General features: G+C 39.9%; 2 protein-coding genes across 4 annotated transcripts in view; one reads left to right on the forward strand and one right to left on the reverse strand.

Annotated features, from left to right (window-relative positions):
- Positions 1-2,808: 2,808 nt before the first annotated feature.
- capn5 (calpain 5) overlaps positions 2,809-27,296 on the forward strand; it is a 30,489-nt gene continuing 6,001 nt past the window's right edge. For 2 of the 3 annotated variants that reach the window (XM_022738541.1, XM_022738543.1), the window contains exons 1-4: positions 2,809-3,038; positions 10,450-10,609; positions 15,941-16,072; positions 25,507-25,715. In XM_022738541.1, coding sequence (XP_022594262.1) covers positions 10,454-10,609; positions 15,941-16,072; positions 25,507-25,715 — 497 coding nt within the window. In that variant the 5' untranslated portion in view covers positions 2,809-3,038; positions 10,450-10,453. Of the gene's footprint in view, positions 3,039-3,808; positions 3,857-10,449; positions 10,610-15,940; positions 16,073-25,506; positions 25,716-27,296 lie in introns of those variants that run through there. The other variant, XM_022738542.1, reaches the window with a different exon arrangement.
- omp (olfactory marker protein) lies at positions 20,291-23,739 on the reverse strand. Its single transcript, XM_022738545.1, has 2 exons — positions 23,663-23,739; positions 20,291-21,118 (listed from the first exon to the last, which is right to left on the reverse strand). The coding sequence occupies exons 1-2, from the start codon at positions 23,729-23,731 to the stop codon at positions 20,687-20,689; spliced, it is 501 nt and encodes a 166-aa protein (XP_022594266.1). The 5' UTR covers positions 23,732-23,739; the 3' UTR covers positions 20,291-20,686.

Consider the following 27,296-nt stretch of genomic DNA (forward strand, 5'->3'; position numbering starts at 1 on the left):
CCGTAGCAGACTCAGGCTCTCTTCCCCATTTTAAAAACTGTCTGCACTTGTCTTTGTAGTTAACTTGGGAGGAGTGGACTTAAAGAACTGCCAAAACTTGTTGTGTTTCAAAATGGAAGTTCAGCTTTCCTGTCAGTGCCTGCTCCTCCCAAAGCCTTCACTCTCCACTGAGACGACGGCTGCGCTTCTTCATCTCAATGTGGACTTTGTTAGAGTAGGTTTAACCTGCTATTTGCCCCTGGGGCAACAGGCAGGTCCAACTGTTAGAGCCGGTTTGACCCACTAGGTGGCCCAGGGGGTGGTGGCCTCTCTGCGCTGGTATTAATTGTGAATTACTTTTTGTTGTGGAACTGATTTGTTCATTATGATAGTTTCATGCTGCAGATTTGGCTCAGGGTGAAATATGAATTCTCACAGTATGTTCTAGTATAATAGACAAATGTATCACACGTTCCAGCTCAAATAATTTCTTCCTGTAATTACAGCATCCAGCAGAGGTCAGTTGTGTATAATAAAATCTGTAAATTCCTTGCAGCGCTCATATCATATTAAGGCTCTTCCTTTATTTTTAGGTTGACACTTAAATCAGTATTTGCTGTATTACATTTTTTTCTTCTTAGGGTTTTGAGAGTACAGACATTATCCAGGTCTGTGGTGCACCTGTTCTTTGTCAAATGCTTTAAAGATAGACGGTTTATTGTGTCATTTATGTTTTTTGTCAGAGGGTTTTTTACACTGGGTCTTAACACAGTATCTGGCGTTCAGACAGACGTATTGCTTACACCATGTGGAATTATGGCTGTATACTCAACAATAAAACTATGTTCATGGGATGTCTGTGGGATTCAGGAAAATTCTTAATTATTTAAAAAAAGAGAACGATCAGATAGTACTGATCCAAGAGACTAATTTAAATGACAGCGAACATGCAAAATTAAAGAGAGACTGGTGGGTCAAGTCTACTTTTCCTCCTTTACTACTAGGAGTAGGGGTGTATCCTGGTTCATAAGTCCTTACCCCTGACGGAGGTGGAAGTTAAAGTTGACACATCCGGCAGGTATGTCATGATTAAATGGATACTCTCTGGAATGCTGTTTCCTATTTAAATGTTTACTACTTGTGATTTCTACACTAAAGGGTTTTCCTTGTTCTCAGTGTGGATTGTTGAATCATCTGTGGTGGCCAGTGACTTTAATTGCTGCCTAAACCCATGTTTGAATAGATCTCATATATTAGCTCAGCCTGATGTGGGGAAGAATGTAGAATTGATTATTTCTTCACACCTAAATATGCCCTTCAAAGGGTGCTTTATTTCTGGACTGGTAATATTATTATTAGTGATTACTCACCAATGTTTTTGGTCATGTCCAGCAAAGTACAACCCCCCAAGGGGCAATGGTGGTTTCCAAATCACCTTATTAAAAATAAAGCTGTACCTTACTGACTAGTTTAATCATTTTATTGCTGAGACTAACACTCCAGGTGTGTTTCATAGTCTACTCTGGGAGACTGCTAAGGCTGTTATTCAAGGCTTTACTATATCATTTTCAGAATATCTTTTTCACGTATTTGCAAATACGCAGCTTTGTCACCTCTAATATAAAGTTGCACCCCAACGAGTTCTCTCTTTCAGCTGTAGAACGGGCTATTCAAAATCTTAACACCAAGAAACTTATTACCAGGTTTTATGGGGCCCTGTCAGTCCCAAATAATGAACACATGGCTCAAATCAGATCTCTTTGGGACACTGGTTTTGGAGAGACTACTGGGGAGGACAAGTGGGACAGAATTTGATTGAGCTCTAATGGTTGTCTATTTACCAACAAGGCTAGGGAGTTGCAATTTAAGGTTATATGTAGGTTACTGATTACCCCAATGAAACACAATAAATTTAATCCCATCCTTTCAAAATACTGTAATAAGTGTAAAACTTCCGAAAGTCCATATTTCCACTGTGTCTTTGGCTGCCCCCTTAATAACAACTTCTGGGTCAGTGTGTAAAGAAATTGATAATATTTTTAGTGTGCACCACTGAAGTAAAACATCAAATGTATGTCAGGTACCCCATCCTCCATCCTGTGCAACTCTCACAGACTCTTCTTTACCAAGGTCGTCTGGGGGTGGGTCAGGCGGCTGGGGCTATACTTGAGGCAGATAGAATGCCAGTGTTAAACTTCAGCTTCCCCAGCCATTTTGCAATACCTATGTAAAATTAGCAAACCCTAATAGACTGAAGTTGTCCAGCCACGGTTAGAGGCATCCAACTGACATGATGCAGCAGACATGCACAGTCTTGATCACTCTTTTCACTCACTCAAATGACAACATATTTATTATTCAAATGGAAAAAAACTGAGGGTGCAAAATATTAAATTGACGGTGCATGCTTTTATGCCCCTGTAGAACTGGCAGTCTGAAGAAACAATGAAACTGCCATGTGCAGTGGGGGTCAGCAGGGGCCCAACTCGAATATTTTTGCCCAAGATTTCCCTAGGACGTTAATCCGGCCAGGCTCTCAACTATCTACAGTTTCTTGCGATTGCTGTAATAAGTGTGTCTGGTTTTGATCATATTGTTTATATGGAACATGAAAAACCTGGTTATTTATCTGTCTGTATCCATGATCATAACAGTAGACAGGTTTTTGATGGTCTGTGTGCTGCTGTATATTTATTTCTGTGTATGTGTTTTCTCTCCCGTGAAACGATACAGTAATTAGTCGTTCAGGGTTAAAACATCCTCAACACTTTGATTCCAGTTTGTCCGTGCCGCGCCTGAAGGCATCATACAATCTGGTGAAGCCCTGAGATGAGTGAGGGCGGTTTGAGCCCCGGAGCCGGAGCTCCTCCTGTTTCTCTGTGTGGTTTTACTTTGAGTCGCGTGAAACAAGGAAACTGAATGAGAAGCTCCGGACATCATCGACCTGACATCAGGGAGGGCAAACATCGAAGTGTTCCCGGGAGAAGAGAGAGCAGCAGCAGCAGCAGCAGCAGCGTGTGGAGTCCAGTGAGCTGCCGGTGAACTAAACGTATTCTCAGGTAAAGTCGAATTAAAGCAACTTAAGTCATGTGAAAACTGCAAAGAAATCCCAGACACTGTTATTAAAGGGGGGTTCAGTGAAGTTGAATAGTGTTATTAGTATTATGCATGTTCTAAACGATTTATAAAGGTTTGTTGGTGGCGTGAGACACGTAAACGTAGCGTCAATAGAGAACTGGATAGAATAGAAGATAAGTGTTTTGATACAGTACATCACTCGTCGGCAGTTTCGCTTATCGACTTCAACCAAAATGAAAAATTTAAAAAAAGTCCTTATCTTTCAAGCCAGACCGCGTATACAAATACACTTCCGGCAGCAGCCTTCAAAATAAAACAAGCAACTTTCATGAATAATGTCAGCAGTGGAGGAGCTTTTTTACTTTGGAGTATAAAGAAAAAAAACATTTACATTTCTTTTTCATTGGAAAATGATTAAATTAGTCAACCACCAAAATAGTTGTTGATTAATTTTCTGTCAATTACTGTAGCTCTTAACATTTAAGTCTTGATATTTCACTGACTATAAAGCAAACATTCTTATACACAATATAAATCACCGCAAGAGAAAAATAAGATAACTAACAATAAAGATAAAAAGATTTTATTCTTTTCTATTCAATTCGGCTTAAATTTCCAACGCTGTGCTCTTTTTGACAGCCATTTCACTTTTATTTTGAAGGCAAACTTTCTTGATTTCCGGTGTGGCTTATTGACTTACTCTGGGTAACTTCACACAGATAAAAACACTACAAAATGTGTCTTAAACTTCATTTTCGTGAAGTGAGAGGAGCAGACTGTTTGGCAGCGCTGCACCGAGGTACATTATGTTCATTCCTCACATCATTTAAAATGTCAACATGTGATTTTTTTTTAAACATCTGCTTAGAGCTGTCTTTGTTTTTGTCACATATCTGTTGTGGTGTCTATTGGTGCCCACATGAAACCACACCCATGTTTGGCTGGTGTTCATCTGGTCTTACTTGCGCCATAGTCAAACTTCTGTGTCTGTAGATAATGTGGTCCGTAGACATTCACTTGTGTGAGACACAGTATATTCACATATGAAATCACTGTAAAGTGGGCATATGTGGGATATAGGAAGACTGAGCATGACACTGAAGGAAATAGCAGAAGCTGTCACGCAGCCATGTTTGGAAGTAAATGTGTGAATGCTGCAGACAGCAGGAAAGAGGAGATGTTGACAGCAGACTGATGTGAACAGGTGACTTCAGCAGCCAACTGCTCTTTAACAACTACCAACACTGTTTCCTCCCTTCCTACCTGTATTGCATATGAGGCTTTATTAGCTGATAGATCAGTATGATGGTGAAATGCTGTTAATGCTGTAAACAGTCATATAGTTTGCTAGTTTACTTTTACACTGTAAAATACAGCACTTGGTACATGTGTTGTTCACAATAAAAAGCTAATGTAATAGACTCTAACATAAGAATGTTTCTTTAAGTTATGTTCTTGTAAAATAAATTAAAGGCCCCATATAAATTTTTATAATTTTTTAGTGTTGATCCATAAGAAGATATATTTGTTGTTTTAAGAACCAAAAACCATCTCAATGTAGTTACATCTCCTCTCTCAAGCTTCTCTCTGGAGCTCTAGTTGCAACAGGTCAGTGAGCCAATCAGAAGAGAGAAGGCTCTGATCCTCTCTTTTGATTAGCTGACTGTTTTCTGAGTGATCTAATGAAAATATAGCAGACTTCAGGTAAAAACACTCAGTGAAACCAAATCCTTCATGGTTGAATGGTGGGTCCAGGTGGGTGGGGCTTGGGGTGTGGCTGAGTGTGGTGACTGCTTTGTTGTGACATCACAAAGTTACAGAAGTCCTGACGGCTGGTTTTAAGGCTCAGTCTCTGAATACAGGCTGTGTGTATTTTTCTGTGGACTGAGGCTTTGATACTTTCACAGTATTAATATAAAACCTAGACCTGCTTAATAATCAAATAACACATGGACATCTACCTTTATACTATATGGACCTTTAATAGTGGTCAACATGTCATCAACAAATCTTTTAAGTCAAATATTGATTACAGTGTTGTGATCAACACTCCAAAACCCAAAGACTCTCAGTTTACAGTAATGTTAGGAAGTCCCCAAATTTGCATAAATTACTGGATAAATTACTTGGAAATTGATTGTTTTTGCCCAGTATTCTGTCCAATGAGTAATTGATTAATTGACTTATCATTTCAGCAGCTAGTAATTTAATTGGTAGATGAATCAGTTGACAGGAAGCTATTTTGTAATCAAGAGAAATGCACTGGTTCCAGCTGTTCACTTTGGAGTGTGGGTCTTTACTACAGAGTTGAGGATCTTTCCATGTGCCAGTTATAGTTTACCAAAGCCCAGGATGTATTCACATCACTTATTTGATTCAACAAACAGTCCAAAATGTAACAAGATTCAGTTTACAGTGAATTACGACAGAGAAGAGCAGCAAATCATCTTATTTGAGAAGGGTTAACCTGCAAATTATTGGAATCTTGTGCTTGAAAAGGGATTTTAAATGGTTTATCAATTAGTTAAATAGTTGTAGATTTGTTTTCTGTTGACTAATGATTAATCGACTAATAGTTGCAGTTTTAGATGAAATAAAATCACATTAAACTTGATTGTCCTGCTCTGTAATGTGAACAAGCTCGTAGCAAGGGGATTAAAGTTAAGCAACAGCATCCTCTATGAAACAGAAACCAGTGTAGTGTTGGTGAAAAGAACAATAGCACAATGAGACCTCCAGTGGTACAATAGAACAGGAAATTGATTAATGGATATCACTTTCAATGTGCAGCAATATATCTACACTGTCATTGTTAGTATTAAATCTGAAAAGAGATTAGAAGTCTCTACACACGTTAAAAATATTTGTAAATGTGATAATTGCTGAGGTGACTGTGAACTAGTTCAGGTAAACATTTGATTGGCCTAAATACACACATACAAACACACACACACACACACACACACACACACAAACACACAAAGAAATACACACAAATGCAGAAAAACACACTGGCTTCCTCCCCATATGATGATGACTCATTTCCCAGTCATGCTGGATGTCTGAAGAGGGTTAGTTTAGTTTGTTTTAACCAGCCCACTTGTTCCTCTCAGAGTCCACATATTGTTTTACTGCAGAAATGTGCAGCTCTGCTCAGTGGTCAATGCTTCAAATGTCTCCTCGTGTCATTTGACACGACTCAAAAAATACTGATCCCTATCATCTCCTTCAGTAAATGCTCTTTTCTTTGGTTACTAAAGCCCACAGGGCAAAGAGGTATACTTACTGTACTATATATATTTATACTTACCTCTAGAAGTTCACATCAAGACCACTTGTTCAAGTCTATGGATCATTAATAATCAGGTTGTTTCTGGAAAGACGAGTTGATTTTAAGTTTTCCTTTCTTTGTTTTTTTTTGCAACTTTATTTTTATTGTGTTGGTGAAAGGGTAGACATGAGCAACAATTGTACTTGTACAGAAATAAGGTCTTTCATTGACATGTATAATGAGTTACACCTTATATGCACATATACGTAGTAAATTATTTACAGTATTTACATAACATAATATGTTCTTGTAACAAAACTCTCATTTGGAGCTTGGTGGTCTTAGTTTGACTTTCCCACAAATCATCCTCTCATCCTCTCGTATCTCCAGGCCTCTCGTACCTCCCATTTCTGTTGGACATGAGACAGTTTAGTTCCTGGAGTTTTGTATTCTGTCGTATGTATATTTGTGATATTGGATGTTTATTTGCTGTAATCTTTTAAGCATCAGTGGATATGTTGATCAAAATAAGCTCAATATCCTTTGTTTGTTTCATATCTTTACTCTGACCTGGAGACGTCCGTAGAAATCTCTCTTTTCAAAGTTATATGTATTTGTAAGGTGTTTAAAAGTCAGTGGGGCGACTTCTGTCCATTAAAGAAAGCCGCTAAGAGACTAAGTGGGCTCTTAACTGTGAAATCTATAACATAGTCCAGATGAGTTTTGACATGGTGTTTTTGAAACAACAGGTTCTGACCAGCAGTTGTTGTATCTTCATACTTAAAGCAAAACAAAACAGTCAACAGAAAATATCAGATCCCTACTCGCCCTCTTTGTCTGAATCCCGCCACACAAATGAACAGGTAAATAATGTGAACCCACACCCATGTGTCCACCACCGGAAGCGATAACCAAAACAAACGTGTGCAGCTCGAACAAATCATATACAAAACAGGCAAAAGACACATTTTGGCTCCTCCAGTCTGTGAGCCATTATCACTGGTTATAGTGCAGTAACAGTTACAGGCTGTTCTTTTCCAAAGGAAAATCCATTTGCGTGCCAATGAATGGAAGCATTTAGTCAAACAGACCAGAGAGCAGATTTGTTGTTGTTGGTCACAGAAACACACACTGTATTATATCTGCTCTGTTCAGTATCATCTGTGTGTGTAGTGCCTCTAAGTGACACTGATATAATTATTGACTGGCCTGATGAGTCCCATTAATGGTCTCCATGGTAACAAGCATCCTGGCAGTAGTGCAATACTAAAGGGCTCCACAACAAGAACAATAATGATAAAGATAACTATGAATATATCCAGATTCCACCCCACAACTATAACTACAACAACCACCAACAACCAATCACTTTCAGAAACATAGAAACATGACAGCCAATCAAAATACACTGAGCAAAAATCGCAAACACTTTTGTTTTTGCTCCCATATTTCATGAGTTGAAATAAAACTTTTTTCTAATCACACAAAAGGCTTCATTCTTCCTCTCAAATGTTGTTCACAAATTTGTTTGAATCTGTGTCAGTGAGTCATCCATCCACCTGACGTGTGTGGCATGTCAAGATGCTGATTACACATGTTTATTGCAGGTGTGTGTGGAGTTGGTCACAATAAAAGCCCACTGTGAAATGTGCAGTTTAATTTTGAAAAAACAGACACTTATTAGGCACTTACCTGTGGATTCAACACGGCTTAGGCGACAGATGTGCATGCAGTGCGTCACATCTCCTTTGCACAGAGTAGATCAGGTTGTTGATGCTCTTCAGTGGCTGTGTGAAGTTGCTGGATATTGACAGGAAGCGGGACGTGCTGTCGTACACACAGATTCAGAGCATCCCAATCATGCTCAGTGGGTGACATGTCTGGTGAGTATGCTGCAAGAACTGGGATGTTTTAAGCCTCGATTAACTGTGTACAGATCCTTGCAACATGGGGCTGTGGATTATCATGCTGCAACATGAGGCGGACGAATGGTTACATGTGGCCTGTGGTTGTGAGGCCACTTGGATGTACTGCCAGATTCTCAGAAACACTTCATGGTAGTGAAATGATCATTCATTTCAGGGGCAACGGCTCTGGTTGACATGTCAACATGCCAATTACACGCTCCCTCAAAACATGCAACATCTGTGGCACTGTGTGCATATTTTTTTTTACACCAGCCTTTTATTGTGATCAGCCTCAGGCACAACTGTGTAACAATAATGTGTATTCAGCATCTTGATATGACGCACCTGTCAGGTGGAGGGATGAGCTTGGCAAAGGAGAAATGCTCACTAATACAGGTTTAAACACATTTGTGAAGAAAAGTTAAGAAAAATCAATTTTGTGTGTATAGAAAAATAGTTTATATCTTTTATTTCATCTCCTGAAAAATGGGAGTAAGAACAAGTGTTGCGTTTATATGTTTGTTCAGTATGTATTTGAATTTACAGGGCGTCACGTTTAGAAAATAAAATAATAACTAATGTATGAACCGTAACACTCAATCAAAGGTGTATCTGCTCCACACAGGAGGATGAATCAGTAAAATGCTCTTTAAATCAAGAGCTTTATCAATGTTGTATCTGTCGTCTCTGGCGATTTGTTTTATGTAAGATAATTGATGGTTTAAACAACAGCGCAGCACCAAAACAGTGCCATAATGAATAGTTTACAAATACATGAAGGTTCATTGAGAAGGATCGCTCTGGACAAATCACACTCCAGGGAAGAGGGGAATGTGTTTGTCGTGTTTTTGAGTAAACTGTCCCTATAAAATATTATTTTAGTCAACAGGCCTCTCACACACACGCACACACACACACAGCTTCCCCTTTCTCATTTATTTGATAGACAGGAAGCTTCTGGTAGGACTTTGGCTCTTAATACTGCTGTACACACACAAGATGGACAATTACACATGACATCAACTTTCCCACCGGCCATGTGACAGGATGACAAACAGAAACTCAGACGGTCTTGTTTGACTATGGATCACCAGCAAAGCAAACACACATTGAAAGTTGCATTCCTCTGTTTGTGTGTGTGTGTGTGTGTGTGTGTGTGTGTGTGCATGTTTTGGGAGTGTTAGAAAGTGATAAGAGGTTTTAAAAGAGACGGATATCTTTGTTACTAATCCTTATCCGCACCACAGTCTGCCCTAAAGCTTCATCTGCAGGGTCCACAAACTTCTTTTCCAAACAGTGTTTTGTTGCATGGTGTGTAGTACAGTATCAGGAGAGGAGAGGAGTCAGTGATTTTCCTCCAATACACAGTGATGATACACAGTGTAAAAAAAACATTGGTTTGGTCATGTCATAAGTGTGTTGTGTAGCTTTAAGAAGTCCTCAGGTCATCTGACCCGGGGCTCCTCGCTGCCCCACGATCTAAATTTAAGATCAGGGGTGTCGACACTTTTGCTGTTGCAGACTTTGAAGCAGCCCCCCCCCCCCCACTGCTTCCTTCAAGTCCAGGCTTTTATTCTTTACCGTTTCCATCCACTTGAGCCACAGCTGGAGACTTATTGTTTTCAGGTTGTCCGTACCATTCTTGTGGACATGATATCTCAGTAACGCCTTGACAGAACGTCTTCAAGTTTGGCACAAACATTCACACGAACTCAAAGATGAACTGATTAGATTTGGGTAGCTAAAGGTCAAAGGTTAAGGTGACCTCACAAAATGCAGTTTTGGCCTTGTGAATGCAATATCTCGAGAACGATGTGAAATGTGAATCCCTTGACATTTGGCACAAATGTTCACTGGGACTCAAGGATAAACACATTAGATAGTTAGACAAATGGTTCATATTTTCTATGACTCTGGATAAACAGGTCTGAGTGGCGGAGGCAGACAACCACCAGGAGGTAATTCTAGTTTTGTTTTTAGTCTTTTCTCTGTTTTTATAGCTTGGATGCTTTTTGATTTTTATTCTGCTTTGTTCCACTGAAGATCTAATGTCTATAACATCAGTAATACACAGCCTCAGTCATTAACACTTACCAACATACTTGCTATGTTGTCTGCTAAAACTGCAGGATAATGTGTGTTTGGAAGTGAAGTGATGGTGTTGCAGTAGATGCTTAATGAAAAGCCCTGACGACGTGTTTCTGTCTGTTTCAGGGGGATGGTGGTTCCATATGAAGGCCAGTCTTTCTCTGCACTGAGGAGGCAGTGCCAACAGAATGGAGCTCTGTTTGAAGACCCTCTGTTTCCCACGTCCGACCAGTCTTTGTTCTACCAGAGCAACCGCATCGGCCGGGTCACCTGGAAAAGGCCTAAGGTGAGAACAAAGAAAAAATATGTAGGATTTCCACACGTTTCAGACAAAGGATGTAAAGCAATGATAGAAATGTACCTGATAACTCGTTCTTTTTATTCTCTATATGGTCTTTTTTTTTTACAGGTGTATACGAATGCCTATTTTTTAACACTTACCTGATGGTTTCAATCAAAACTGCTGTGGCAAACTCAGTGTTTACCCCATTAGACAACAGGAGTCACATACTAAGTAGGAGCACTGTAAGGCCAATGAAGTGAGAAATAATCCTAAACTGGTTATCCTAGTCCTAATCCTAAACTGTTGCTCACATTCACATCAGATCTGAAGGCACAGCTGCACCACTGATCAGCTGATTCATTGTGGGAATAGAGAGACAAGAAACAGACACAGGAAACAGTCGGTGGGAGAGGGGGCGGTGGGCATGAGACAGAGGAGAGCTTTCATATAAAGAGAAAAGTGGAGTGAATAGGAAGTGGAATTTGTGGAATTTACTTGACTGAATTCACCAACAGCCAGAAATCTTTGTGTGTGTGTGTGTGTGTGTGTGTATTTGTCCACTACATGTTGTGTTTGCTCTTTGAACAAATATTTGAGCAAATATTTGGAGGGCAGATCTACACCTCGAGGTGTCTCCCTCTCAGCTTCTGAGCAATTTTGTGTTGTTTCTTCCCAAAGCGATTCTCATATCTGTGGTTGAATCAGAGCTGCAGGGAGTGTGGGACTGAAATATGATATAAATTATTGCTCAGAACAGACATGGAGAGTTTTCTGATCTAATGATCTTCGGCTGAAACTAAATTAGAAAGCTTTTAAGGGAGAGTTACTTTAAATGTAGCTATGCAAGTTTAATATAAAACACCACAATGCCGTCTTCGCTTTGTGCTTCTGTAGATGGATTTTGCTGCTTTCAGCATGAGCCACAACTTCACAACAGTCCGGTCGTATCTGGAGTTGATTACATTAATCCCAAACCATTATTCAAGTTGAAGTACCGAGGAACTGGCCTGTGTCCTCTTGCCAAAACTATCACAAATATTTCCTTCTGTCTAGAAAAGTGACATCATCAGATTAATGAATGTCCTCCCACCTTCGTTCACTTGCTTTGTTTCTCTCAGTTCCTGGGTGCCTATGAGATCGTGATTATGTTATTTGATCCCATAAACACTCAGCAATTGAGCAAGAGCTCAACACTGCTGTTTGACTGCTGTTTGAGACTAACCTAAACACATTAGAAAGGTCTGTCCCGAGGCTTTTATTAGTTTCTGACTCTGGGAAAAACAGTACAATTCCCCCAAACTACTGTAACTCTGAACTATGTCTTTAACCAAATCACACACATTCAGGCTCATTTACCTGAGCTCCTTTTGATAATAACAATCTAATAACTTGTAATATTTTTTCCCTTCCATTCACTGAGCCTCTCCTGAAACTGTTTGGAAGCCCCCTGGTGAGGCCCGCCTCTCACTTTGGAAACCTCTTGTCTAGAATAAACCTTGAATTTGCTTTATAAAGAGTTGTTTTGTCTCCGTTTGACTGAAAAGGATCTTTTATTTACCAGTTGTCTTTCCTGTTAATTCACTTTAACACTTTGATGTGCTTCCCGGTTCAGTCCAGTTCATGTAGGAGGGTGACTGTGTCGTCAGTTAAACCTTTTTTCAGACCAGAAAATGCAGTGAGACAGAAAAGATGACAGACTGATGCGACTGGAACAAAGCCTGGATTTTTTTAATCATGTGACTTCACAGTGATCTGAGTGCAGTCAGTGTGAAGTTCGATAGCAACCATGATTTAGAACAAGTTTCCAGTCCCAGTATAAAAGAACACTCAGCTCAAGTCTGAACTCTGTGTGTATTATCTGCTTTTATTGTCAATCATTCATGATCTGAGCTGCTAAATAATTAACGGGAAACTTTAAGCACTCAAATCGATCAATATTATTGATTTGTTCAGGGAGTGGAGGTGGAGAGGAAACCTCAGGGTGACTGCATGTTTCAAAGAAGTTAAAACTGTACTGATCAACGAATCATACAATCTGACAATATGTGTCACAATAATTATATTTTTAAAAGAAACATGCAAAATAATTAGATCTGTATTCATCAGTTTTGGTTATTAAAGAATTGTGACAAAGAAATGAACTTCAAACAAATCAGTGCTCTTTGGTAGACAAGCCATGACATCACATCTTTGGCCCTGTTTGCTCTTGTTATTTCAGTTGTCTTGCATCTGTGATTTGATACTACTTGTTTGCACTTATCCACCTAAAATATGTGACACCACTAATCTGACTGTAATCTGTCTTGATCTGGAGATTTTAATGGATAGAAATAAGGCTAAAAGAAAGCCAATCAAAATCTGATTCTTAAAGTAGCTATCTAAAAAAAAACAAAAAAAAAAACATGGCTGGCATCACGTCATATCAACTGTTACTAATTAATGTAAATTCAATAAATAAATTGATGGCCAAATTAAATTGAACTGGCCTGGTGTCTAGTTAAATTGCTCTCTAGACAACAAGTGTCTGTACTTATCCAAAGATCTTATGTGAGAGACGACGCTCCACACTGGAGCATCAGAGTGGACAGTTGACCCCAACATGTGAGGGACATGTCACGTTTCATCAGTTTCGGCTGTAGCTCATGTCATGTGTATAATTAAAGCTTATAAACTACATAGTTTTGAATCAGGACTTCCAGTATTTGGCTCAAGTAAGGTGTGTCAAATTTAGCAGCTCAAGCGGTTTGAGTGTGTCAGATATTTAATCAATGTTTAGGTAAATAAGTAATATACTGGATATTAAAAGACTTGGATTTGGACCAAAAAAACTTTGGACATCCCAGGTGAAAATTCACCTGAAGCTGAATAACATGCACTCATGCAGTTTAGTCCCAACAATAGCAGTTTATTTAGAAAGCTAATGACCAGCAATAAAGTAACACAAGCACATGGACTCTGGACTCGTGCCTCACATGAACAGACCATGAACCAAATGAGAGTCACAGAATACTAATAATATTTATCTCAACAGGCTCCCACATTTACACCGTCTAAATCTAACCTTCTACCTGTCACTTTAACCTAACTTTAGAGTGATGACTAATTTTAGTGAAATTTAAGTGTCTCTTCAGGGACAGACCCTTTCATTTTCACAGCCTGTACACTGATGTGCTGAAGTTGCATTCATGCCCAGTAAGTAATTGTTAACGCTGGTGGGAGATGATCAGAATTCCGGCTGTATGTCACAGAAAAATGAAGACGTGAGAGGAGAAGTGTTTGACCTGACAGCCTGTAGTTAATATTGTAGACATGCAGATAGTGATGGTCACAGTCATTGTGTAATACAGTGAATACGCGAAAGTCAGGGGGGACTTAGAGAGAGAGAGAGTGAGAGAGAGTGTGTGTGTGTTGTGGTTGAACAGATGAGGGTATTTATGGTACAGTATCTGTGGGTATATCCTGTACAGTATACTTAGAGTTGTGGCTTGTAATTTAGAGAATGGGGGGAAAAAGAACAGCGTCTTTGAGATTCTGTCTGTTCTTTATATACATCAGTCAGTTTGTCATGTGACTTTACTAAATGAAAAGGAAGGAACACATACTTACAACTTATAGAGCCAGTCACTGCCTGCTGAATGTTGTATGAGCTGGACTTCAGATGAAGGGAGACCAAGCGTCTGTTCCCCTAAACTTTGGAATAGTTTCCCTCTCACTGTTAGACCGCGTGCTTCAACTGAGACTTTTGAAAAACTTCTCCTAACTGACTTTTACTTCTTCACTTCTTTAAAATGATATTTATTGTTTTGTAAAATTAGTTTAGATGCTTTTGGTGTTGTTTGTATTTCTTCTTTCTTTCTTTCTTTCTTGTTTCTTGTTTCTTTCTCTTTCTTTCTGAAGCACTTTCTAACTTAAAAAAAGCTTTTCTTATTTACATAGAAGACAATACTGAAACTGGTTGAATCATGTACAAAATCTAAAAACGCTTTTTCAACATCTTTAAAAAAAAAAAGCATCCACTTAAAATAATATTCAGAAATTTGGAGAAATACCAGCATCTAAATCTGAGGATTGGTACCTCTCTGGTCTGTATGCTAAATACAAAGCTATAGCAGCAGCTGGTTAGCTTAGCTTAGCACAAAGACTGGAAACTGGGAAGCACCTGGCTCAGTCCAAAGGTAACAACATCTATACATCATATCTTGTACCTTTTTAATATGTTCCAAACATGACATGACTTGTTGATACATGAGCTTCATGTGAGCCTGTCTTGTAGTTACAGAGTCGGTGGTCTGACTGGGAGGGGTGTGCCACTGGTTTATCCCAGCCCTGTGATTTGGCTGCCGTCCTGTTAGTCTGCCTCTGTGGTTTGCTTTGCTTTAATCTGAGGGCGTCTCTACTCTGCGTTTGCCTCATGAAGGTTGACTGAGCGCTCAGGCTACGCCCTGCGTCACATTCATCCACACCTGGCAGCTGCCCGCCATGAACACATCCTTCTACTGCCGCTGATCACACAGCAGCAGCTGGAGGTCGGCCAGAGACACCACAATAGAAATACAGTAGAAAAGGACTAAAATAGTGGACTGATGATATAATTAGAACCTTTACAGAGTCTGTTTCTGTCTCTTAGAGGGAAGTTGACTGTAAAATCTGAACTTGATCAATAATCCATAGTTCACTCTTTTGTTTGTGAATAGTTGTCTTGCCTCCACACAGACGACAGCCAGAGCCGGATGCATAACAACACGATATCTCAGTAACACCTCGAAGGAATTTATTCAGATTTGGTACAAATGTCCACTTGAACTGAAGGATGAACTGATTTGGTTTTGGTGGTCAAAGGTCAAAGGTCAAGGTCTTCACACAGCAATTATGACAAAATTTCACACAGATGGTTAATATTTTATGACTCTGGATACACAGGGATGTAACCTGAAACTAGTGTGAGTGGAGGAGACAACCACGGAGGTGATTCTAGTTTTTTTATCTTGGTTTTTTTTTTCTGTTGTCTGTTTTCATGTTGGATGCTTTGTAGCCTGAAAGAGTTAGTTTAATCTGTGTTGGTAAAATCATTCAGTGGATGCCAACTATCAATAACTGTAAAGGTTTTATATATGACATTCACTGCCACTTGAAGGCGCTCAAGAGCATCAGTAACACTAATGCTTTGTCGGCCACAGCTCTGGCCTCACTTCAGGCAACGCACTCAGAGGGTGTACATAGAAAATAGTTGTTTGCTGCTGTATTAATTAATAAGGATTGTCACTCTCATCCCTTTGCTGAATTTTGTGTAAAAGAAAAGTTTAACACTGATTGCTATCATCTTTAACCTCGTAGGAGTTGAGCGGCGACCCCCATCTGTTTGTGGATGGCATCAGTGCCCACGACCTGCACCAGGGCCAGCTGGGAAACTGCTGGTTCGTAGCCGCCTGCTCCAGCCTGGCCTCCAGGGAGGCACTGTGGCAGAAGGTGAGAGAAAGACCAAGAGGCTGTATACATGTTGTATTATTTCTGCATAGTTGCAGTTGTGCAGTTGCTTTGTTAGCTTTATCAAACAAATACTCTTTTTAATGGGGACGGCAAAAACACACATAAAGCAATATTTACATCAGGTTCCATCATAAGAACAGATTACCAACACTCAGAGGATCAGATCATTCTTTTAGTCAGTATTGTCACTGCTGAGTTTGACTGAATGTAAATATTTCTCCCTGTGAGTGTGTGTGTGGTAAATGGACTACATTAATATAGCACCTTTATCCAAAGTGCTGTTCATTTTGATTCTCATTCACCCAGTGACACAGGCACACATACACTCACAGACAGATGGCAGCAAGACACCATGCAAGTGTGTGTGCGTGTGTGTGTGTGTGTGTGTGTGTGTTATTGATGGGTGTGGGCATGTGTGTATGCAAGTAATGGGTGTCAGATTTGTATGACTGGATGTGTGTTTGCTTGAGTGTGTACTGTGGCAATCCAAATGATTTCTGAGTAGATTACTGCTGCTGTCACAGCACAGCTGTCACAGCTACATATGTGAATTGCTTCATGCCAGTTGGAACTGAATAATCATATTTGTACACAGTACTGTGTGATGCCATGAATAGTTTTTATTTGACAGTGAACTTCAGTGTCAGTGCGTCAGTGCAGTAACTAGGAATAAAAACTAACTAAATCAATATTTGCAGTGTCCACCCTTTGCGTTTAAAGCAGCATCAGTTCTCCTCTGTGCACCTGTCTCTTCATGTGATGTCACATGATGTGGAGATCAGGGCTCTGTGGGGACCAGACCATCTGTTGCAGGACTCCTTGTTCTTCTGGTCTCTGTAGATAGTTCTTTATGACTCTGGATGAATGTTTGGACTCATTGTCCTGCTGCAGAATGAATCTGGGACTGATTAAATGCATGGCATTAGGGCTGCACAATTTATCGAAATATAATTGAAATCACAATATGGCCAAGTGCAGTATCCAAATCACAGGAGCATTACACATTACACATTACATTGTGTTCACACAGCTAAAAGAACGTGGACACACGTGGTCCAGACTCCCTCTGAGTGTGGTCTGATCCCAGATGTGTCTCAATGCATCTTGGGTGTGTTCACACCTGAAGTTAGAGCTGACCACTGAGACGGATGTTAATACCAGGTCTGAACAGGGCCAGAGTGAATCGCAGTGGGTGAACAGGTTATACTGGAGGTTCAGGGCCAGATTAAACATGATCATCTTATTGACCATGAGGCCTTCCAGCCAGTTAGTCCAGCATTGTGTGTGTGTGTGTGTGTGTGTGTGTGTGTGTGTGTGTGTGTGTGTGTGTGTGTGTGGTGCATTGTGTGTGTCCTCAGTGTTTTTTCCACTGCTGGTGACCTCATTCCTCCTGTCTGGTCTCAGAGCTCCTCTGCAGCTCTCACTTTTCCATCAGCTGAAGGAAACTGAAGTTAGTTTCAGTGTCGTCGCCTCAGTGGAGCAGCCGGTTGTCTTGACACCTGTCAATGGTCCAAAGACAAACACTGGTTCTAAAACGCTTATTAGGCCTCTGGTGTGATGAAGCTGAACTACACAGGTAGTCTGACAACAATTGTAACAACATTTTGTCATTCCAAAGTGAGCAGACCCGGTAGTAACCATCTTATAAGTCTTAATGAGTTCATTCACACACAGAACATGTGTTGACAACATGTAGAAAATACACTTTTGTCACAGTGTGTACAAGTGTTTCTTAAAATTATCATTCTTCACATTGTCATTGCTTCTATTCATCAGTAATACTTACATAAGTTGCTTATTTACTTTTATTTGTAATGTTAATAATAGCCCTCTCTGGCTGTTTAATCTTTCTGCTGCTTTTAAAGGCAATGAAAAGTTCTTTCGTTAAAGTTAAGTCGTTGTCACTGAAGCTCGTGTTGACTCTGTTTTCTTGGTGTCTTCCACATGTTTGCATTTGTGTCCAGTTTAAGTAAAAAGGTGCAGTTTTCCCAACAAACTCACTACAAAGTGCTGAAATTAAACTCAATCCCAGACAATAGCACAGACTTAAAGTATAGGATGTAATAAAACTCAGCCTTTTGTTAGCACGATCTAACCAGTGCCCTCTTCATTTTTATGTCCCACATATATGTTTCTATATAGCCACGTTTCCACCGATGGAACCAGGGTCTAAATTTAGTTCCGGGGTAATTGATTGACCCCTAAAAAGGTACCTTGTTGGGGGGTAGTCCTTTCCAAAGGTTCAGGAACATTGGGGGGTGTGGTCTGCAGTGCTGAACATCTCTGACTGGTCGAGTACTCGCTGCATTTTATTTTACCCGCTATGTTTAAAAGTTTGCAGCGAGCGAGCAAAGACATTTTCCACACCGTGTCTGTGACTCTGTGTTAATCTGTACATACACTGTTATTAACACGATAACTTGAGAACAAAAGTAGAAACTTACTTCCTCCACACACGCCCCATATACAGTATGACCTGATTAGATGTTGGTGTGTCTTACTGCACACATTTGCATATTAATGAGGGGACTCTGATTTCACAGATATTGCTGTAACTCCAATGTTGACATGAAAAAACATAATAGAAAGGTCATACTTACACCACAGGTGCTCCATATGGAGTAGATTTTTTTTAAAGATCTGTTAGCATTCTTGCTGACAAACTACTAGCACTAGCAAGTGCTCAAATATCCAAAGAAAAAAACAAAATGTAAACTGCAGCTCCAAAGTACAGACTACAGACTGTGCTGGTCAAGCGTTCCTTATTGTCTGTCATCCTCTATTTTTTCCCACCCCATTTTTCACCTTCTCATGCTCATGGTAACTGAGTAACTGTGTTTACTGAAAATCATTAGATGAGGATGATTTCCCAAGGAATGATTGCAAATACACCCTCTCCTCCTGAGTGCAGTTGTTGAAGAATCTCGATCTTAAGTATCAATCCTGTGAGATTACTTATTGTTAATTTCCTTTAAATGATGTTTACATGCTGAGTCCTAATGTATGAGTGCATGTGACCTCTTAACAGATCCAGAAATATTGTTTGAAACTGTTTGATGCCTTCGAGGCAGAAGTCTGTGGAAGCAGATCGTATTTTAATTAGTTTTATTGTTTCATTTTTCTGTTTATATTTAAGATGCAGTATCTGACCTGCAGTTCTTGCTTGTTTCATCTTTGTTCTTGCACCTAAACACCAAAGGAAGTTAGTATATTTCCTTGGAGATAATTGTAGGTAAGGCAAATTGTTTTAGTTTAGAAGAGGGTTTTTTTTTGGTATGCATTATATGGTATGCATAGCAACATATTGACTTTTGTTTGTTTATGTACAGGAAATCCTCCATCACCCTCCACCCTCAGTAAATGGTTAAATGGCTCTTGGATCCTTGTGTTTTAATGTGCACACCAGTTAGAGACTCTATAGTTCAGTTATCCCTATATTACCTAATCAGGAAATAATAATCCAAATTCACATCACATGTCAGTTGCAGAGTATATAGTCTTTTACAATCGTTCTTCACCGGTCATAAAGCCCTTTGACTCAAATTTGTGATCAATGTTTATGAATCTGACTTGACCTGACTCCTCTCCTCTTGTTTCCTCCCTTCCTAGTCCTCTCTTTTTTGTCCCCTCCCTCCTCCCTCCCCTCTTCCTCTGTCCAGTAACAGCAATAACAGTCAGCACCAATGAGAACACACACACAAGCTTTCAGTCGATATTTAATAGATGTCACTCCATTGAGCGGTTTCGTGTCAGGCCGACAGTCATGCGATGTGAATATTTGATATTCCATTCACTGCCAGATGTTTTGCATCTAGCTGTCACTTCCTGTCTGTGAGTGATAAATGAATTCAGAAACATAAAGCAACAACAGCAAAGACGGTAACAAGTCACTAGGGCCACATTATCACAGTGTTCAGTGATCAGTGAAGGCGTGTTGTATTTACAGGTGGAATCTATTAACTCTTAGTTTGTATATGACGAGAGTCTCGTGATTGTTTTGTCTTCAGACGCAGATCATTCATTATAAAAAATCTAAAATTGAAGATGTCGATTATGAATGATCAGCATCAAATCATTATATAATATAGCATAAAGAAGATTTTTATGAATGCTCACACTTCTGTATGAATTTTGAATATTTTTTATTTTGATGATTTATGTTGATGATACATTGATCTTTAAAGTAGCACCAGGAAACATGCAAGAAAATTAGTTCCATATTAAGTCTAAATAAAGTGCATTCATTGTTTTACCTTTAGTCAAGGTTTTTTAGTTTTGTACTAAGTATGTGTTCTTTGTTTTAGTGGAAAATACTTTCTTTACACTTTAAAACTTGTTTTCGATAAATGTTTATAAAATTTTGACTTGGCTTTTGTTCTTTGTGCTAAAATGCGTTTTCTTGTTACTGTAGGAAACTCAGAGATGAGAGGGAATGAGTTTTGGAGGGAGAATATTTAAGATGAGGTCTTGAGGTATTGGTTATTGAAAAGGAGATATAAGGTTTTTCTGCTCTAGTACCGTGTTTTTTTTAAAGGTCAAAGACTGAACAGTATATTGCAGTGCTGTTCCAATAATCTAGCAGGTTTGCACTGGTCATTTCTCTGGTGTGAACTCCACCGAGCAGCTGAGATTTGCCGCCTCTGCCCCCTCCCTGAAAGCAAACAGGAAGTACATGACCTTCCTGACCTTGGCCAGCTCGGCAATCCTTTCGCCGAACTCTTGCATGTCCGCCTCCAGGCATTTGAGCGGCGAATCCTCCGGGTCGTCGACGTTGCGCCAAAATGTTCCGATGGGTTCCAGCAGCTGACGGGTCATCAGGTTGGTGAGATCGGGCGTCCAGTGCTGGGAGATACCAGTGATGGTGACTCGACCGTGGCCGGAGAGGGAGAAGTACCAGCGGGAGAAGTTCAGCTCCTGGGTGTGGAAGTCCAGCCGATACACGGCCTCATGGGGAAGAAGCAGACGCTCACCGTCCTGACGCTTCTGCCCTGACCGCTGCAAAGACGATACACGGAGACGCATCATCTGCAGTGGACATGAAGGAACACAGGAAGAGATGGATGAAAGGGTTGAAGCCTCGTTACACTGTGTGATTTTGTGCTGTCTGAGATGGAGGTCAACAGTCGAGAGAGATAACGTGGTGAAATCAGGCCAAAGCTGTGGTCCTGCATCTCACTGTGAGACGTGTCCACCGGCACTGAGTCCTCCAACCTGAACAACCATACAGGTTGTTTCTGTCAACCCTCTGATACGACCCATAGGAATGTCTCTTGAAATAGCACCCCTACGCCGGCAGGCGTACCGGACCTTGGTTGTCATGGTTATAGTAATAAACACACGGACTGTAACCAGAATGGCATACCTACCATTGTCCTGCTGTTGGTTACAATAATAACAACGTAGTTAACTTCGTCAAACGGTCATGGATAACAGAAAGAACATAAACACCTAGTTTCACATGGGAATCGAACACCGCTCTCCTGTGTCATATTCATCCATCCACCACAGCCTCCTCCTGACGTGGACTAAAAACATGAATTTAGAAACTCTCTGAGAATTAAACCGAGGCGTCTCTGCAGGTCTTTCCACAGATTTTCAATCGTGTTCAGTTCAGGGACATGACTTTGTCACCTTGACTTTTACAGACTTGTCCTGTTTGCTTCAGATTCAGATTCATACTGTACTTGCTCTCAGCATCAACATCACAACATGATGCTACAGTACCATCACCGTGCTGCACCTGTAGACAGGAGCACACCTCAATCATCTTCTAAGTCACGTCCATTCACTAGAATTTAAAGAAGGTTAAATTTTAGGGACATCATAAAAATGACCAGGTATTTACATGTGTAACTACATGTGTAAAAACATGGTTTACCATTGTGGGGTATGGCGTGTCAATCAAAAGAATATTTTATAATAATTCATATTCAGCCTGTACTACAATGTAGAAAAGGTGAGGGGTCTTAACCTTCCAGTGACACTGTATTTAATTGGTCTAGCGACAAAACTCAAACATATGTAATTAACAATGATATAAAACAGAGAAAAGTAGAATACAGACACATTTAAGAAGCTGGCACAAGCAATTGTTTCATATCTTCTCTTGAAAAATGATTTAAATAGTTAACTGATTTTCAAAATAGTTGTTGATTAATTTTCGCTCAATCGACTCATCAGTTAATCAGCTAATATTTTCAGTGCTGCTTTGCTCTGAGTGCATTAAAAAAGAATGGGCTACAATGTTAAACAATACAATTATTTCCTTCCTGATGCTGATTCCAATTCCTGAACTTGACAGTCAATCATGAACAACCAAATAAATCTAGTAAATAACACTTCTACACTAATTGTCCTAATACTAGTGCCACCCTTCATAATTCAACCCCTGCATACTGTCCATGTTTCCTTTTTACTGGTGGTACTTTCCCACCAGTAAAATTGCTGACATTCATGGCTAACCTTACACTCTTCGCAGCGAAGAAGAATTGTCATAATTGCTAATTATCATATTCTTTATTGCTTGATTTTGGCTATGAATTGATTTATCGCTGGGTCTCTTAAACATCAGAAAACTGCAAAATGACCATCGCAATATCCAAGAGCACATGGTGACATCATCCAAATCCCCAAACTGCTCAATGCAGTATGATCAGATTAGCAGAGAATCGTGTGTTAAACCAGAGGAGTCCAAACTTTTCATGTCAGGGTCACATGGAGAAAAAAGCCCCAGACCAAGAACCTTTTAATTTAAGAGTTGGTGTTAATTCTTGAGTTTTAATGACTGTGTTCTGTACATTTAAATCTGCTGTAAGATGATTTTATCACTATTAAATTTGCCGTTCCAATCCACTCACCGGTCATGGCTGAAGCACCATGGGTTGTAACTCTGTAACTCTCATTGATCACATATGAAAACCAATCTACACATTGCTGATTCATTTTCTTTTGATTCACTAATTTCACTAATCAATGAGTCATATATTATTGTAGCTCTCAGTCACAAAAGCCCTGGAGCTGCTGACCCACACTGTGGCGGTCAGAGAGTTGGTCTCCTCACCCTGAGTGATCCCAGACAGAAAGAAAACTGTATTTAAGGCAGAGAGCCAGTCGGTGTTTTAACTCCTCTGCTCTGATGAGATACCTATAGATGATTACAAGAGAGACATTCAAAGCACCATGCACAGAAAAATTTAAATATACATGAATAATTTCTGTCGAAAGCTGTCGCTCCTGCAAACTATGCATCTCCAAAAAGTAAACTTTGAAAAGTTGGCCAACAATTAAATACAATAGTTTCTGATACATGCATTTTAATGCAATAGATTTCAAATATGTTGTTCAATCTTAAATCTCAGTATATAAATGATTATATAATATTTATGTTTAACATTTCATCAGTTGTCAATACTGCACCAGTTAGGTTTAATCTTTGTTCCTGTTTCCATCCAGTTACATTTTCTCTCATGTGATATCAAAAATTGCATCCACACATCTTGTGATAACAGACTTTGAAGTCACTGTCATGTAGCTGGAGGTGAGAGGTTGTCATGTCAGTGAGAGTCTCACCTCTGTCAGTGCAGTGTCTTCTTTGAATGGCAGCACCATGGTGTTGAAGGGAGCTGTGGCCTTCTCCATGTCTGACCTCAAGCTTTTAATCCTGGGTTATAGAGAGGGCAGGGCTGGTCTGTCTGAATGGATGCTGTGATAGATAGAGCTCTGGTAGACTTTCTTTCAACCCCCTCTCTCTCTCTCTCTCTCACACACACACAACCCCCCACCTCCTCTCCCTCTCCCTCTTTTCTAATAGGCTCGTATGCCTCCTCTGTCTCTGTCTCCCCTCCCCTTCTCAACTATTTCCATCACAGCGTAGCAGTGTCTCTTTTTTGCCCACAGGGCAGTTGGGTTAGGACACATTGATTGGCATGCCACATAAAATGGGGGGGGGGGGCATCGGGAGATGAGATCAATGTGAAAACAGTATCAGTCAGAGGAATTAGTCTTTTTGTGTATTCAGCTTGTTTCAATCCTTTAAAACCTGAGACTTGACATTTCTGAACCACACACAAACACATATATGTCATTTCTTAATTAGTTAATGTTTATAATGTGCAACTTAACATGAGCATTTGCATTCTCATGGAGGAATTCTTCACATCACTGAAACCACCAACATTTGTCTGAATATTTGTCTGAATGATAATCTGAGGTGTAAACAAAACAAAAACCTGCTTTATCTCTGGTTTAATAATAGCACTCGAAAACTATGGAAAGGTTTGAAATGTCTGATTATCAACTGAAAACAGTTTTTTTCAAGGCGTTAAGCAGGTGGGTGATGTGTGAGGGTGCTAAGCAACAGACGGAGCTGATGACGTACGAGAGGAACTCTGGGAGTTTCCTGAGGGCTTCTGGGATGTCGACTGGTCTTGGCTCAATGGATCAGTTATTTATTTATATCATTCACCTCAGTAAGGCTTGGTGTGTGTGTGTGTGTGTGTGTGTGTGTGTGTGTGTGTGTGTGTGTGTGTGTGTGTGTGTGTGTCAGTGTCAGTGTCAGTGTCAGTGGGGATCTTGTGGCAGGATATGGGTGGATGTCTTTCCCTTGTTAAAAACTTAGTAAATCCTCAGTCTCTCATGTTAATTATAGAAGCGGAAGGTTAATTAAGGGGAAAACCTGATGTTTTTCAACTGTTTAGGCACCAACACATGGAAGCTGTATTATTCTGAGTTTATCTGATAGAGTATGTGAAGAAAGACTTGATATTGTCAGGAGTGATTATTGCTTTTGGGGAATTTAAGTCTGTAAACATTCCAGCCCTTGAGGCTAATGTTAGCTAGCATACTGCTGTTGACAGATGTTAAAGTGACAGTTAAAAACTCACCTCCACCTCTTATGTAGAAGAGACAACCTGTGTTGACCATGTGTCCCCACCCACCATCTCATCCAGAATATTTCCTTTTTTTAAATATCATGGTTATTGTCAACACTGGTAAACCGCTAAGTGGGACCCAGGGGTCCAACATGAGGAGGGCCCTCAAGAGCCTGGAATTCAAATCAGTTTTGATGTTTTACGTTATTAGAAGTATTTCTGTTAACAGACTAATATATCTAAAACAATATGACAGTATTCTTGTGAGTTGCAGCAGACTGGACTAGCACATGTTAAAAACTAATATAATAATATAACTACTAATCATTTCTGTGTGTGTTGGGGCCAAAGTTGGATGATTGATACATTTACATTTGTTCAAGTGTGACAGTGTTGGATTAACACACGGAGGCTGCACATGAGCAGGGCCACTGTCCCACAGTGCAGTTTACAAATCATTATTCAAATCTCACTTTATGTTTGAGATAAAACCTGAGCTTTGATGAGATGATGACCAGTCTCACGTGTTTTCGTTTTTCCCAGGTGATTCCTGACTGGAAGGACCAGGAGTGGGATAAAGAAAAACCGGAGTCATACGCCGGGATCTTCCACTTCCAGTTCTGGCGGTTTGGTGAGTGGGTGGACGTGGTGATCGATGACCGGCTGCCCACGGTGAACGGAGAGCTGGTGTACTGCCACTCCAATGACAGCAACGAGTTCTGGAGCGCACTGGTGGAGAAGGCCTACGCCAAGTAAGCACATCCACCAAGTGTGTGTGTGTGTGCGTGTGCGTGTGCGTGTGTGTGTGTGTGTTTGTGTGTGAATGAATAATGTATCAGAGCTGCAACCATCAGTCTTAGTGTCTGTCGGTGTGGCATAGCGAACAACTCGGCATACTACAATACCCATGAGCCTTGGCAAACATTGCTATAGAAAAGAAGCCAGTCTGAGGTGCAACTCAGAGTGGAGGTGTTTTCTCTTTGCACTTGTGGACAAAACATAGCTGTTGTGTTCATCCAAAATGAACCCAGAATCCAGACTGAGTTGATTTAAGCTGTAGATTGTGATATCAGTTTTCTAAATGCTGTTATTTTCAGCTTCTGCCTGTAGTTAGCATTGAGCATACGAATCTTACGCTGATTCTTGACCAAATGCATCTTGAAAGTCGTAGTTAACTGTTTTTATGTCCACAGGCCTGTACTTTTGACTTTTTTAAATCACAAAAACACATTCTCCAATGCAGCTGTTAATCTAATGTACAGATAATTTAACTGCAAGAGTCTCGTGCACCTGAGTCACCTAACATTGTCTGTGTGACAAATGAATGGGACTTTTGTTCAGACGATCTCCTCCCACTTTGCAACTCTATAACTGAAAGCTTGTTTTACAAACTGGAGGCATGGAGCATGATAGACATGAATGAGAACACGTTTAAGTTGCATTGTGGGAAATGTAGGATTCCATATTGTTTTAGACTGAACTCTATTAGGGACAAAAATCCAAGAAGATTTTGCCCCTAATGTGCACTGAGCATTTGTTAATGCCTTTATTAGATAGCAGCAGTGGAGACAGACAGGAATCACTTTTTTGATGGTGCAGGGGAATGCAGCAAACATGCTTGTTAATTTACTTTTTGTATTAACCCTTCAGTGTTGGTTCAGAAGAGCAGAATGGTTCAGGAAGAAATATCGCTAATGTTGCAGTTGCTATTTAAAACTGCTCTAATAAATATTCTTATATGAACAATAGATCAAAAAGCTAATGTAGAAGTGTCTCTCAGCTTATTGTGTTGTTTTTGGAAACTTTAGTGTGTCGGTTCACTGTCGCCGCCCTCATCGGGGCTGTTTCTGGCAGCAGCAGGTAACTAAGTTCACATGCACATTCCTATCCTTCATCCAGGTTTGATATTATTTGAGATGTGAACTTTACATGGGACATGAGTAATCTGGTCATTTATCTCCCTGTGAACATGATCACAACAGTCGCCAGGAGCAGACGACAGCAGATTCTTGTTATACACGTAGGATGAAAGTGAAACTCCCAGAAAGCAACTAATAAGAATCAACATCAAATTTAAAGGAATTATGAAACATTCCTATGATATCCTGCAATTGTGTTAATTTGATCAAACGTAGCATTTAATTTAATGAATATTTAAATATTTTGATTTCAAATTGGCTTCAGATAACTAGGCACCTACATATGAGAAAATAAATCCCTGATGATTCCTGTTAAACACAATACATTAAACTTTAAATGAGCATTAAAAAGTATTAATTGTTGTATGTCATATGAATATCTGTGCGTTGATATAGACCTGTTTTCAATTATTT

The sequence above is a fragment of the Seriola dumerili genome, unplaced genomic scaffold (assembly GCF_002260705.1).
Source record: "Seriola dumerili isolate Sdu_G_001 unplaced genomic scaffold, Sdu_1.0 BDQW01000036.1, whole genome shotgun sequence".
Taxonomy (NCBI): domain Eukaryota; kingdom Metazoa; phylum Chordata; class Actinopteri; order Carangiformes; family Carangidae; genus Seriola; species Seriola dumerili.